The sequence below is a fragment of the Temnothorax americanus genome, unplaced genomic scaffold, assembly GCF_048541705.1.
Source record: "Temnothorax americanus isolate GAGA-0224 unplaced genomic scaffold, ASM4854170v1 Scaffold62, whole genome shotgun sequence".
Taxonomy (NCBI): domain Eukaryota; kingdom Metazoa; phylum Arthropoda; class Insecta; order Hymenoptera; family Formicidae; genus Temnothorax; species Temnothorax americanus.
In genome coordinates, this window is record NW_027509769.1 from 825622 (window position 1) to 840126 (window position 14505).

The following is a 14505-nucleotide window of genomic DNA, read 5'->3' on the forward strand; positions in this document are numbered from 1 at the left end:
CTGCACTAACTTCATTTCTTGCACATTCCTAGCAGAAAACAAGGTTTTGTATATTTGATGACTTATGTTTCTTTAATTATTAATTGAAAATGTGGCAGTACTTATATTTTTATATATAATTTTTTTTAACTGTAAATAAAAACAAAAAGATATTTATGTACTTTGTAAATCAATATTTCTAACGTTTGTTTCAAAACTATTTCTTATAAATAAAAAATTAACAGAATTAATCGATTGTGTTACTGGTTGAATAAATTATTATTAAAAATACCTGGACATCTTTGTGTTCAGCTAGCAATAATATTGCAAAAGTCAAACCCATTGCTGTAGTATCGTGCCCCTGCAATAGGAAAACTTTTAAAAATGTTTTTCTGCGTTATATGCGAACTACGTATAATTCAATAAGAAAAAAATTAAAAATATTTTTATGTTTGATCGGTTTTTCCCTTTGCGCTTATTTTATATATGCTTTAATATTATTTTTGATCACAAAAATATAATATTTAAGTTATGATTTAATATGTATGATTTAACTATTAGTTAGTTTGCCAACAAGTTGGGACAACCGACCCTTAGATTTGCAGTGTATTAATTTCTATAGCATATCAATGAAATACCAACGCTTACCGCGAACATGAAAGTATCGACTTCTTCTCTGATGTCTAAATCATTCATTTCATTATTAAGAGCTTCCAACAGCATAAGATCCAACATAGCGAGCCGCTTTTTCTTAACTAAAGTAAATAAAATGGTTTAAACATTAATTCGATATAAATGGATTTTAGGTGTACTGTACATACATACTTCCTATCACTTCCTTATCATCTTCTACTTCGTCTTTAAAAAGTTTTGTCAAGTATCGTCCATCAGTGCTTTCATGATATTGTTTTCTTTCCGCAATAATCTATAAAAACAGCATACTTATAGGTACATATATCTTTAATATTTATATTATCATGTGTTGCTAAAACTCATTGCTAATATATTAAATTACACAGAAAGATTTTATTTAAATTTAACGTACTTACTCTCTAAATATGATCAGATTAGTAGAGTAACTTTTTTTTTCCTTTTTTTTTTTTTTTTTTTTTTTTTAGAAAAAGTTCTCACAAATTTATGTAACACAATTTTTACTCACTTTTTCGGTGAAACCATGCAATATTTTTAGATTTTTGGCTTGCTTTCTACCCATTGACGTTAATGCAAATATCATATCGGGATTTAACCACGGTCTCATTGTTCTGTGTGTTATTATACCACATTATATTTTAATATAATTGTCTTTTATAAGAAATGTGAATTTAGATGTTATATAATTTTTAGCTTTATAAGTTATATAATTTTTGGTGTATACATCAATTACAACAGATTTACTTCTCTGAATTAATATTAAAAATAGCTATAATTATATAATATATCCGATCCGATTTGCTACCTATGTAATTTACCTGTAAATTATGATCTTTCCCATTTCGTGGACTGCCTCGCGATACTGCTGTTGGAATTCGCCCATATCTTGCAAAGAAGTGCCCATAGCGGTTTCTGCAAATACATTTACTAACGTAAGTAGCTACTTGGTTAATTCTGCTATTTTAACAGATCTTAATAATTTAAATAAAAATTTATTGATTGAAAAAACTATACCTTTTTTTTCTAATATTGTAGAACTTGTATAAGTTTAAGATTAGATATATATATATATAGTTTATAATGAATAAAAATTAAGTGTGCAAATAGAAACTTGCACATTGCTTCTTCATAGTTTTTAAGTGGGCAAGTAGAAACTTGCACATTGCTTCCTCATAGTTTTTAACTGTGCAAATTATAAATTTGAACATTATTTCCTCACAATTTTCAAGTATGCAAATTATAAATTTACACGTTGCTTAACCCTAGAGAACACATATGAATTTTCTCATACATGAAAGCCCAAGCGGGGTAATAAATTACCCCAAACTTATACCGCGTGTATAATGTTTCTATTTGTTGTTAAAGAACTTTGTAATAGATAATTTTATTTGCTCTTTAATAGAGAAGATGAGAGTATCATCAGTTTCTGGTAGTAAAAAAAAACAGTAAAAAAATTTTGTAAAACAAAACAAAAGACCAAAAATTTGGCTGAAATTACTTTTTTTTATAAAAAATGCTGTATTTTTCATGAAATTCATTAGTTTTAAAAATCCTAATGGATGTGATTTCTCGACATTTCGGAACATTCTAAACCTATTTCCATCAAAATTTCGAAAAAAAATTTTTCCACCATCACAAAGCTTCTTCTATGAGGAAGCAATTGTTAAATAATGTACAAATATAAACCGATATTTACTTGATAGAAAATCTGTGCTAAGACAAAGCCTGTTTCATAAATTATACATGTATTATATCAATTTACCACATATTGCATTCAATGTATGATGACTGACAAAAAGCATTAAGTCATCAATAGTCGATTCTTTTCTATCTTTCAAAGATTTCGTCATACGGTTTCCTTCTTCAATCAGAGTCTCAACAAATTGTTTTAATATATTAAAATGAAACGTAGATGTTAGTATCTTTCGTCTTCTGTGCCATTTGCTCCCTGTAACAAAAATAAAATAATTGAATTACTATAAATTTGTAATATCAAAATTTACTTCAAAAACTTTGTCCAGTTCTGTATTGTTTACTTAACTTGATACAACCGAGATAACGTATCAATTAACTGTGATTAAAAATTACACCTTATTTGAATCACGTATTTTTAAAAACTTAATATTTACATATATTTGCTTCTTTATTTAGAAATAATGTTATTTAATTCGTCCGTTCTTTTAAATTCTTATTTTATTTAAGATCAAGTTTTATATTTCACATTACTATATAGTAATAATTTTGATATTTTGTATTTATTTATATAAATATTAATAATATTAAATACATAGTTTATATTTTTGTTATATTATTTATTAATAATAACATTTTAACACACAAAGCATTTAAAGCTGTACATAGTCTTTTATATAAACTTTATTTTTAACTATATCTATAGAATTCTAGAATTAAGAACTTTGTTAAATTCTTTGCAATACCTTCGCTAGTAAGTAATCCAGTTCCTAACCAAGGATATAAAGTAGTATATATATAGCCTTTTGAAAGATGTTCCTTTGGACTGCTTAGTATTTTCTAAAATCAGCACCGAGATTAAATTAAATAATGATATTTTTTTACTTATAGTAAAATGGAAAATTTTGAATATAGTACTTGTATGAACTTGCGGTAAAAATATCACAAAATTATGTTTGAGCAACTATGAAATTGTTATTGTTCAAACGTAAAACAATCTCTCGTTCATAGATCTGACAATAATCTGCATTGTGCTATGAATATCCGTGAAACTTATCTTTGAAATGTTATATGATAAATTGACAAAATCAAAGATTAACTTATCTTTTAATATTTTTTTTACCTCTAAATCATCTGGATGATGAACGCTGACAAAAGCAATCGGACCGCACCAAAGTTTATAAATTGGATAATAACTTTTACAAAGTGCACGCTGAAGCTTCCAAAGATCCTCTAAAATGTAGGAAATATAAAAATTAAAAATATATATATTAAATGTGAAATAAATTCAATGTATATTTAATGATATTATTTTCGTATAATTATTTTTGCGTGCGTTGTTAATTAAAACTAAATAATTTCATTTTATATATTGTATATATTTTGTTACATATATATATTTTTAAGAAGATTGAGCTATTTAAATGCATCTTAGATTACTTCGAGTGAAAGACATAGTAAAATCTCATCAATCTCTGCGCTTTAATCTAAAGTTAACTATTTGGTATTTAAATATATTGAATAGAGAATATTAATTCAAAATTGAAATTAATAAATACTGTTACATGAAAATAAAAAATCGATTTAATTAATAATCATAAATGCTCCTAACATATATTCTTCGTATCATGTTTTCAGCCAAACATGCGATACTATCCAATTGCAACATTTATTTATTAATAAACTTGTTAATAAATATTTTTTATAAATAAAGCAAATGCTAATTATTAAAATAAAGAACTTCAAAAAGTTTTACTTGCCTTGTGAACATAGCCATAAATCTCTAGTATGGCCGAGCACTGGAAGTGCCGGCATACTTGGTATTTTATTAATTAAACGCACGAATTTTTTATAACGAAGAAAGTAATATAGTAATAGAGTAAAAGCACATAAGAGGAGTAAAGTGATAATCATTGTTGACAATTTAAAGGTCTTTAACTTTGTTTTGTCTCCTCTTTCAGTTTTTATCAACACTATGTATAATCGTTGCGTAATATGCTGAAATAAGATTATTTTATCAGTATCAACAACAATAAAAATGAGTTACATAAAGAGTGAGATAAAATTATATATTATTTTTTTAAACTGCTTATTTATAACTTATATTTATATTTATATTTATATTTAATTGGTTGTAGGAACTAAAATTTGTATGTGTTGATCTAATGGTTGATTCAACAATTATTAAGTTGCACTAAAAAAGGTATAGTTTATTAATATTAACCATCAACATTTTTAAATAAAAAATTAGTTAATTCAACGTTTAGTTGAATGTTTAGTTGAACGTATCGGACTAAATATTTTAGTTGGATGAAACATCTTTTGCGTTTTTCAACAAATTTTTTTTTCTCAGTGTGTGTGTGTGTGTGTGTGTGTGTGTGTGTGTGTGTGTGTGTGTGTGTGTATGTGTGTGTGTATGTATGTGTGTGTGTGTGTGTGTGTGTGTGTGTGTGTGTGTGTGTGTGTGTGTGTGTGTGTGTGTGTGTGTGTGTGTGTGTGTGTGTGTGTGTGTGTGTGTGTGTGTGTGTGTGTGTGTGTGTGTGTGTGTGTATTATATTTATAATGTTACATACCATATATTTATACTCCAAAAAAATTGTGTTTAAAAAATTTTATTAAAATAAATAAGCATCGTACAGTTTCTAAAATTTATGTTTTCTGCAAGAAACACTTATATCTATAAAATGTAATTTGCGAAACTTGGTCTACGCTTATTAAATTAAATCATAATTTAAAAAAGTTTATACTATATATTTTTTTTCTTTAACGACATGCTCATACTCTAATACAATAAAGTATAAGAACTTACCTTACACAAAATATTTCCAAGTTAGTATTATGGGTAATTTTATTTTAACACTTTTGTATTTATAAACACTTATATCACACATCAACTTTTAAAAGCCAATTTTATAGATAATTTTAATTAACTATACTCGTACTATAACTAAACTCGTACTAAAATTTGTAAAATTTGTAAAATTATATAATTGGTAAGATTATAACTGAGGAAATTTTATAACACAACTTCTACCAGCAATAATAACATCAGTATCGCTGCATGCTATTACATGTTTGACTTAAACATTCAAGGTAACGTCTTATAAATTCAACGCGACTGGAGTGATTATGACGTAATGTCTGAGTAGATTCTCGCTCACGAATGAGATATCTCCACGTCACGGAGATCTTCGTCGAGGTGGGAGAGGAATAAAAATGTAGCACAAATCCTATATATGCATTTGCCTTTCGTATACAGGGTGTCCATGCGGAGGCTCAGCGTCACGCATTGCGTCACGCATAGCCGTTATTTATAGAGCGCTCAATGCGTCGTAGCGTGCGTAGCGATTGTAAGAAATGCTGGACTGGTCTCGGCGAATTGCGCGAACGCATGCTGATTCGTAGATTTTTATTGATTAATTTCTTATTATTTATTGCTATAGTCACAAAATGCAGAATTTTCCTATTCAGTTTGATCCAATTTACCTTCACACTTCAGCTTTGTAAAAAATTATCGGACACTATATAGGTGTCTTTCTTACATCATACGCTGTGATACGCTTATCATACTATTAAGTAATCTTACTATACAATGTAATAGTATTAGTAAGAAATATCTCAAGGGTACAATGTTCAGCATTTAATGAATTCATGAAGATAAACCAGTACTAAAGTTTAATAAATATCTAAGGTTTTAATCAATTCAATTAACTACTTAATTATCAGTTTTTGCTCAAGCAAGTTTTTCCTCACGCAAATTTTTATTTATGCAAGTTTTTACTCAGAAATAAAATATTTCCACGTTAGTTAAAAAATTATCTGTAGATACCTTGTATATTCCCATTTGAATACAATATTCACGTACGCAATATATGTATATTTTATAATGTGTATATTTAATACACAATTATAATACGCATAACAATTTTTCTATATTATTAATGCCTTTTACACTCTACAAGTTCATATTCACTTTAAATGGTAGAATGCGTTTTGGTGACTGATTCAGTACTCATATGCATAATGATTTTTTTTCGTAAATTTTTTGTTTGTCTTATATAGCATCCATTAAATCTATATTTGCTTTAAATGATGTATTTATATATCAGCCATGCGGGAACAAATCTTACACGAAACGAATGAATAGGACGAATCATTAAATCACTTGTATCGGCAGCTCTGTTAAATAAACGACAGGCTCAAAATAGAAATTGTGTATACCAAATGGACTATTATAGCATTCATATCTAGTAAAGCAAATCGTTAATCTACAATTTGATATATATCACTATCTGCTTGTAAAAAATGTAAAAAGAGGTACAGCATACCGTTGCAGTTATGTGGTCCAGCACTGAATGGTATAAAATACAAGTAAAGATAACGATTTCGGATTTTCTCATAAGCAAAAATCTATCTAGATCAAATATCTCAAGATTTGGCCAAAAAATCGAGATGTCTATAGACTCCGTAAATATTAGGGTGTAGAATTATTTCAGTAGGTTTTAAATATGATTCTCAAAAATACATTAAAAAACGAAATGCAATTTACAAATAATATTTGAAAGCTTTATTAAAATTTGAAAAATAAATATTTATTTGATTCAACACGGAATATGTATAATTTGCATAAAAGAAAAGTTGATAGAACAATTGTAGTTTATTGGAAGTGTTATATATTTAAATAAAATTGCATTATACTAATGTACAATTATAAACTTAAACAGTTAATTTTGGAAATATTACTTAAAAAATTTATCTTATTTATTGAAACAAGATAAGTATAATTTATAGAATTAAGGATGTTTTACGTATAGCTATATGTAGTATAATTTTGTTTTCTTGATTAAACAGTGTAAAGATAGTTTCAGAAATTATTCATAAACAACATGTTATTATTGGGACAGAAAAAGCGTAAAAATCGCAATTTTGTCCCATTTTTGTACTTGATATTGTTTAAATAAATCATTAAAAAATTGAAAAAATATATTAACAGAAAAACTTAAAAAATCTTAATTGCAATTCTCGATGTCATAGAAGTGTACCATAAAAATTTCATTCATTTTTACTGTACAGGAGCAGAGATACATATTATGATATTTGCCAAAAGTAAATGTATTGCCAAAAGAAGGCATATATTATTACTTTGCTTTACATTCACAAAAAAACAGGTTCTTATGAGTTCTATATTTATCTTAAGAACAATTCGATGAACTTGTTCCAAATACAGGTATGTAAATAATACATTTAAAATACAAGTTTAATTTATACAGGGTGAGGCAATACCACCTTAAATATATTCGAATCTATAAGGCCCAGAGAAAAATTAGTATAACCAAAATTGTACGGTACGAAGGGGGCTATCATATAGCGATAATAATTTTTGTCTAGGTGGAGGCGCTTCGGAGATATCAAGGTCATCTTCATTTTTTTTAATTGATTCGGTACATTTTTTTTCCATAATATGATAGAGAAGCTGAAAACAAGTTCAGAACTCATGACACAAGATCATTGAACAAGATTTAAAGTGAAGAAAAAACGATTAAAAAATACATTTTTGTATTAAATGAAATTTTCGTTTAAAAGCTAAAAGCTAAAAAAAAGCTACGCTAATTTTCTTGAGCATACACTTAAAAATATGTATGCATTTTCTATATACTAAATTAAAAAATGCATTATGTAGGAACACATGCATACATGCATACAAACGTAAGCAACAATAAAATAAATAATTATTTTAATAAATAACTTGTTAAATTAATGGAATTAATTAAAGTTATTTCTTTCTCCTAATCAACGGTTATTTAACAAATAGTACCTGATTGTCTCTGCTCAGCCAATAGTGATAAGAAAAAGCATGTATTCATCGCTGTAGTATCATGACTGTGTAATAACGCATGCATGGCATGCAGTAATATATGTATAAACGAAAAATGTCAATACAAAGTTGCAACAATTTTATCTTATATTTTATATAAATAATAATAATTTATTTTTTTGTTACATGATAATATATAATTGCAATTTAAATATTAGAATAGAGTCGCAAATCTCATGGAAATAAGTACATATATGTATATGTCAGTAGAAACAAACTAACAATATATTTTTGAGTTTTGTAATTATATATAACTGTATCGTATTTTTCAAAAATATATGACGTTACATGCGAGAATGTGCATATTTTAAGATGTTGACAGTTTATTAGTTGATTAATAATTAATTGTCTAGACTAATTGTAAGACGCAGGACAATTAAAACTTAAAATTTAGATCTTATATAATTCAACAGCAAGTAGTACCAAAATTCCATAAAAAATATATACTGTAATTATATTTGTATTAATAATATAAATTCTAATATTGGAGAAGTTTACCATAAATCTGAAGAGAGTCATACTATGCGCAGCTTATTATTGTATTTTAGTATAAAGAGCAAAAATTAATTGTTGTTTAAAAGGTATTTCTAAAATACTGATATGAATTTTCTTTCTTTAAATACTTTTTTTCATTTGATACATATAAGATATAATGTTAAGATATTTGTGTCTAAACTCAAGTTGTTCTTTTGGCACAGTACTACAAATTTTCATGTTATCAACTATTACTATTATCAAATAGATAAGATAAATATTAAAATATTTGTACAAGAACTGACCATGAACCACAATTATCTCTATGAAATATATCAAACTTTCTTATAATAAGTAGTACAAAAGTCAAAATTGTCGTGATGTAACAACATAGTCAGCATACAAATATTTCATATTTACTTAACAAATTATCTTATTATTAACGTGTGAGGGCGTAGAGGATTCACCGATTCTCAATTTCTCGTGCAAAATAAAAATCGTTAAATTTTAATTACATGGAGAATTAATCAGAAAAATCAAATGTATATCGATTAGTTTTGTCCTTACAAAAAATTACGACAGATCAAGCAATGGCAAACAAAATATCTTTTAATGAAGACAAATCAGACTTATAGCCTAAAATGTATTCTCAACCATTTGTAATATTTACAGATATTTTGTATTTTTACTGTTTATGTATGTTTACGAACGTATAGTATGCATAATAATTTTTTTTTTGTTTTTGCAACATATTTATTAGGTTCTTGAAATTTGAATTATCTTTAAATGCATTTTGTGACGATTGGGATAAATCTTACCCGATGTGGATGAGCAGGTTGCATCACCAAATCACTTTTTATCGTAAAGATCCTTTAAAAGTAATCAACAGGTTTTAAATAGAAATTGTGTATTAGATAGGATATCATCGCCTTCATCTCCAGCAAAGCAAATCGTTGGCCTACAATTTGATTGGATATCGCAAACTAATCATATAAAATAACATCGAGAAATAGCTTACCGATGCAATTACGTGGTCCAGCACTAAATGGTATGTACGAGTAAGGATGACGATTTCGAATCTTTTTAGGCAAAAATCTATCTGGATCAAATACCTCTGGATTTGGCCAAAAATTGGGATCTCTGTGAGCTCCATAGATATTCAGATACACTTCTGTTCTAGCAGGTATTAAATATGATTCTGAAAAATATTTTATAAAAACACAATGTACAAATAATAATCAAAAGATTTATTAAAATTTGAAAAATAAATATCTATTTTTGATGCAACATAGAACAAATACGTATAATTAGCATAACAGAAAAGTTAATGCAATAATCTCAATTCATTCAGATCATGAAAGAAAATATTAATGTTTTTTTTTTTAATTTTTGTATTATAATAGAATTTAATTAACTTAAACAATTAATTTCAGGAATGTTGTTTCACAAAATCTTGTCTTATTTATTAAAATAAAAAAATAAGTTTACCTACTTTAAAATTTGAAAAATATAATATTTTATCTTATAAATGTAGATATGTATAATGTTTGATGAGAAACGTTTCACACTAATAGGTACTTATTTAATAATATGCACATCAACAAGAAAAGACTAATCAGTTACATACTTAATTGTACATCTTCCAAGGTAACTCGTGAAATGAAAAAGACACTGGGATGTAAAGCTTCTTTAAAATGTTTCTCTAAATATTGTAAATTTTGCAGCGATTTCATAAACGTCAATTTCAAACAAATAAATGACGCTGCTTTAATTAATATCTTGTATTTTAAACTAGGTTTCACTTGAGTAATCGGCTTGCTTTTCAAACAACAATTTCAATTAATCTTTAATTAAAATATAACTATTTTGATTGGATGGAAACATCTGCGTCTCACTGGAGACGTTCTTCAGATAAAAACATTTTTTCTTCATACCTCGGTCGAAAGTACGTACTTTCGTCCCTAATAGCAGGGACGAAAGTTTAACATTTACTCCCTGTAAAAAGTACACGCGCGCTCTCTATAACTTTAAACCTTAACGCTCTTTAACCTTAAAAATAGTCATCAATATTGTTCTGTCAATATGTCATCTGATGAATCCGTAGACGAGGAAGAAGTTATACGAAATTTCGATGCAGAAGCGCGATTGATAATAAATACAGATACGTTGCCAAAGAAGTCTGTTGATCGATACAATCTTGTTTACGACACGTATAAAAAGTGGCAGATAGAACACAAAACTTCACTGTCAAACTGTGAAGAAAATAATTTGGTTGTGTATTTTAAGGACCTATCTAAAAAATTAAAGCCGTCAACTTTATGGAGTGTTTGGTCAATTTTGAAAAGCACATTAAATTCAAGAGACAATGTTAACATAGGTAATTTTCTTAACTTGAAAGCTAATAGAATTAATTTATTTTTACAAAATATGACAAGACTTGACTCTTGGAATGTATTTGATGCCTGCCCCCCCCCCCCCGACCAGCAGCACTCGCTTCGCTCGTGCCGCAAATGTCGGGGGCAGGCATCAAAAACATGCTTATTAACATTTAAAGTTAAAAAAAGTAAAATTAATAACGTACTTTCGACCGGCTATGAAGAAAAATCGTATACACTACGCGGGCCAAAAGTTAAAATCTCGGTCCTGCTCGTCATGATGCCCTCGGCTTCGCCTCGGGGCATCATGACGCGCAGGGCCGAAAATTCAACTTTCGGCCCTTGTAGTGTAATATACTATTCTTTATAAATCGACCCTAGCTATCGATCAAGCCTACTTAGAACTTGATCTATTCACTCGTTATTGAGATCTCAACATCTCGAGTACTCGCAACTCGTCGCGTCGCGTAAAAGCGTCACGATGCGGTCTCGCTTCGCGTATACTTGGCGCGAGATTCTACCGTGTCTCTTGATAAGATTCAAACAATGATTATAAATACGAGTTTTTAGACTAGGGGAAAATACTATAAATAAAATAAACCTTTAAACTATTTCGTGAAAAATAAAAACTTATACTTCAGTAATGTCAGTGTGAGATGGAATTACATGAATGGATTAAAATTTTTTATGTGTTTTATGTTAAGATATTTCAATGTTTTGATGGTAAAAAGTTTATTCAGTAAATTCATAAATATTTTTATTATAAATAATAATAATTACTTTCTAATATTACGTGGTCAGCTTGATGTTGAAGATATTTTTACAACACCATTTTTGATAATAATTAATTATTACATATAATCTCTTAATTGTAAAATTTTTATAAATTATTTTCGCTGCGCAAGTCCAAACAAAAAGCAACAATACGGGCTGCCAATATCATGCACTCGCTGTGACATGTTCTTATCGTATTATCATATATGTATAGATATTTATTTATCATTTATTTTATTTGAATCGTAGTTAAAAATCGATAAATACATTACTGCATTATATATACGTATATTATTCGAATGTTATGCCATGAACGATTATAGTCGGCGCCGACAGTATCCATGTATCATTTTGCGAAAATAATTAAAATTGGTGATACAAGCAAAAAGGTGAACATTTGTTTGAAATTATAATTATTCTATCACTTTCTTCTTTTCTTGTTCACATAAATTTTACATAAACTTCTTATTATATACACATCATACAATTATTGATTGTTTAAGAACATGTCTTACTATTTTTTTAATAAGTCAATCGCCAAACATTTTCACAGAAATATTGATATTAAATATTGATATTAAATATTAATATTATAAACTTTCCTTTTTTTAAATAGTTCTCTTTTAATATAATATATGATATATTTTCTAACTCGTGTTTAAATTCGGATCCATAAATAGAAATAACAAGGTGAGAATACATACAATACGGGCAGTATATTATACTCATACGATGATAACGATAATATACTTCTGCACCATATTACATTTCTCCGTATTATAGTATCACCGTAGTATTTTACGGCAGTCAAATCGACGGGATGAATATTGATACATTTTCACGTGGCCCAAGGCAACGTGCAATTCTCTCTAGTCGTGAGATGTATGACGGTCTTTAAACATGTCAACGGGGCAGTCTATACACAGGCCCACTCCTCTTCTCTGTACGGCACTCCGTCGTATTCTCTGAAGTCCGACGAAATCGTTAAACCGAACGACGTGGCCGTGCGGCAATTGGAATTCCTCCAGCCGTATTACTCTGTCTAATGCACCAGTTCCTATAATGTGGCGCGGGTACAAAAGGATTCCCCGAAGGCGTGTATGTACAAGCACATCTCTGTGGATTGTGTGTACACGAAAAACGATAAGAGATTTTCTACTTTTATGGACGAAAATTCGTCTCGTTTCTCTCTTTTTTTTCTCTCTTTCTTTTCAATTCTCCACTTCCAACGCCTTGAGCACGTCCTAGAAGCTTCCCAGGATCTTTAGAACAATGGCTTAATCGATATCAGTAACGTCGGAGCCTTCGATATGTGATATATCCGATAACACGCACCTCACAACTCCGCGCGAACTGCAGCGAAGTTCTAAAGCCTGTTCGACGTATCGTAAAAGATACACTGTCCCATCTCAGGTTTCCGCCATTCTATAGCGGTATTCTCAAAGATCACTGCAAGTGTTAGGTATTGTAATCAACTGTCGTAAAGCAAGATTGATACATCTCGAAAATATTCTACTGCATAATCACATGTTGCTATAAGCACAAGATAAATATTTATAATGTAATAATGTAAAAATACTCAGTGATATACATAAGTAGCGTTAATATTAATATTAAAAATTATAAGAAAAGCTATATTAAGCTTATTCTTTGTCAAAAAGTCAATCCTTACTTACTTTTCACAGATAAAATGATAGAGTGTTTCAAGGAAATCAACTTCTATTCTATTATTAAGTTCCGTGTTTACATATTATTGCATAAACGCATATAATTATGACGCGCGATTAAATCTAAAATTCAACGATCAACGACGCGCTAGAATAAATGCGGAATTTACGGAATTATTATCTTTACGGATACAATGCAATGCCTTTAGGTTTTTAAAACTTAATAACAAAAAGCTTGCCCGGTCAGATGCGAGTGCTGGTGAGAGAGCGTTTTAACGCAGTTAGTCATACTTCGGCGCGTAGTCTTGCCACGGATAAAAGGTAGTGATGTTCAGTATCCTGGATGATGCGTAACAATGACGAGGAAGAAATACGCGGCTGTCGGGCAAGATAAAAGGGCTGAAAGTTACTGTTTTGCAAGGGATTTAACGATGGGGAATGGGCAGAGCACGCGACTTACGACGAGGTTAATGGCAAAGTACAAATAAGCATTGGACTAGCGGATAACAAAGAGAACGGAAGGAGAGGAGGTCAAATGACGAAGAAAGAGAAAGAAAAAGAGAAGAGCGGCAAGCAAAAGAATAACTGCTGGCGAGGGGAGGAAGAAGTAAACGCGACGGACGGATGCAGAAGAATGAAAAAGAAGAATGAGGTCATAGTTCCTCGGTGGGGATTTTGTATCTGCATTTTAGCGCGATGTATAATCTGGTGAACTGCGCCTCGTTTCCCAGTGACTCAATGTAATAAAAGTCGTGTTTCTCTCCCCTGCTTGTATAGGTCGCGAACAGAGCGCTACCATCCACTTCTTCGGCCCCTTCGTCGCATAATCTTTTGCTCCTTTTCATCCGAGCGTGATACATCTCTCTCTTTCTCTTGTTTCTTGTACTTTTTATTTCTTCTTTTTTTTCCACCCCTCCTCTAACACAATCTCTGTCCAGAAAACACCGAAATCGGCGATGTGGCGACCACGCCTTGCCTCGGGTTCAATAGTCCTTTCCGTTGGAGATTTCAAAGTGTC

General features: G+C 29.3%; 1 protein-coding gene and 1 pseudogene across 2 annotated transcripts; both read right to left on the bottom strand.

Moving 5' to 3' along the window:
• Positions 1–226: 226 nt before the first annotated feature.
• LOC143905493 (cytochrome P450 4C1-like) lies at positions 227–5407 on the bottom strand. Its single transcript, XM_077420935.1, has 10 exons — positions 5132–5407; positions 4083–4320; positions 3446–3555; positions 3069–3162; positions 2393–2578; positions 1449–1542; positions 1139–1241; positions 805–904; positions 628–734; positions 227–340 (listed from the first exon to the last, which is right to left on the bottom strand). The coding sequence occupies exons 2-10, from the start codon at positions 4234–4236 to the stop codon at positions 227–229; spliced, it is 1062 nt and encodes a 353-aa protein (XP_077277061.1). The 5' UTR covers positions 4237–4320; positions 5132–5407.
• Positions 5408–7851: 2444 nt separating this feature from the next.
• Positions 7852–13255, bottom strand: LOC143905488 (cytochrome P450 4C1-like; annotated as a pseudogene). The gene is made up of 3 exons (XR_013259215.1): positions 10299–13255; positions 9690–9869; positions 7852–9629 (listed from the first exon to the last, which is right to left on the bottom strand). The product of XR_013259215.1 is annotated as a cytochrome P450 4C1-like (transcript).
• Positions 13256–14505: the final 1250 nt, after the last annotated feature.

Coding starts and splice junctions, on each gene's coding strand:
- LOC143905493 (XM_077420935.1), bottom strand. CDS start 4,236: ATGATTATCACTTTACTCCTCTTATGTGCTTTTACTCTATTACTATAT. Junction 1,242..1,448: donor GGAAAGATCATAATTTACAG/GTAAATTACATA, acceptor AATAACACACAG/AACAATGAGACCGTGGTTAA. Junction 735..804: donor TGATAAGGAAGTGATAGGAA/GTATGTATGTAC, acceptor TATTTACTTTAG/TTAAGAAAAAGCGGCTCGCT.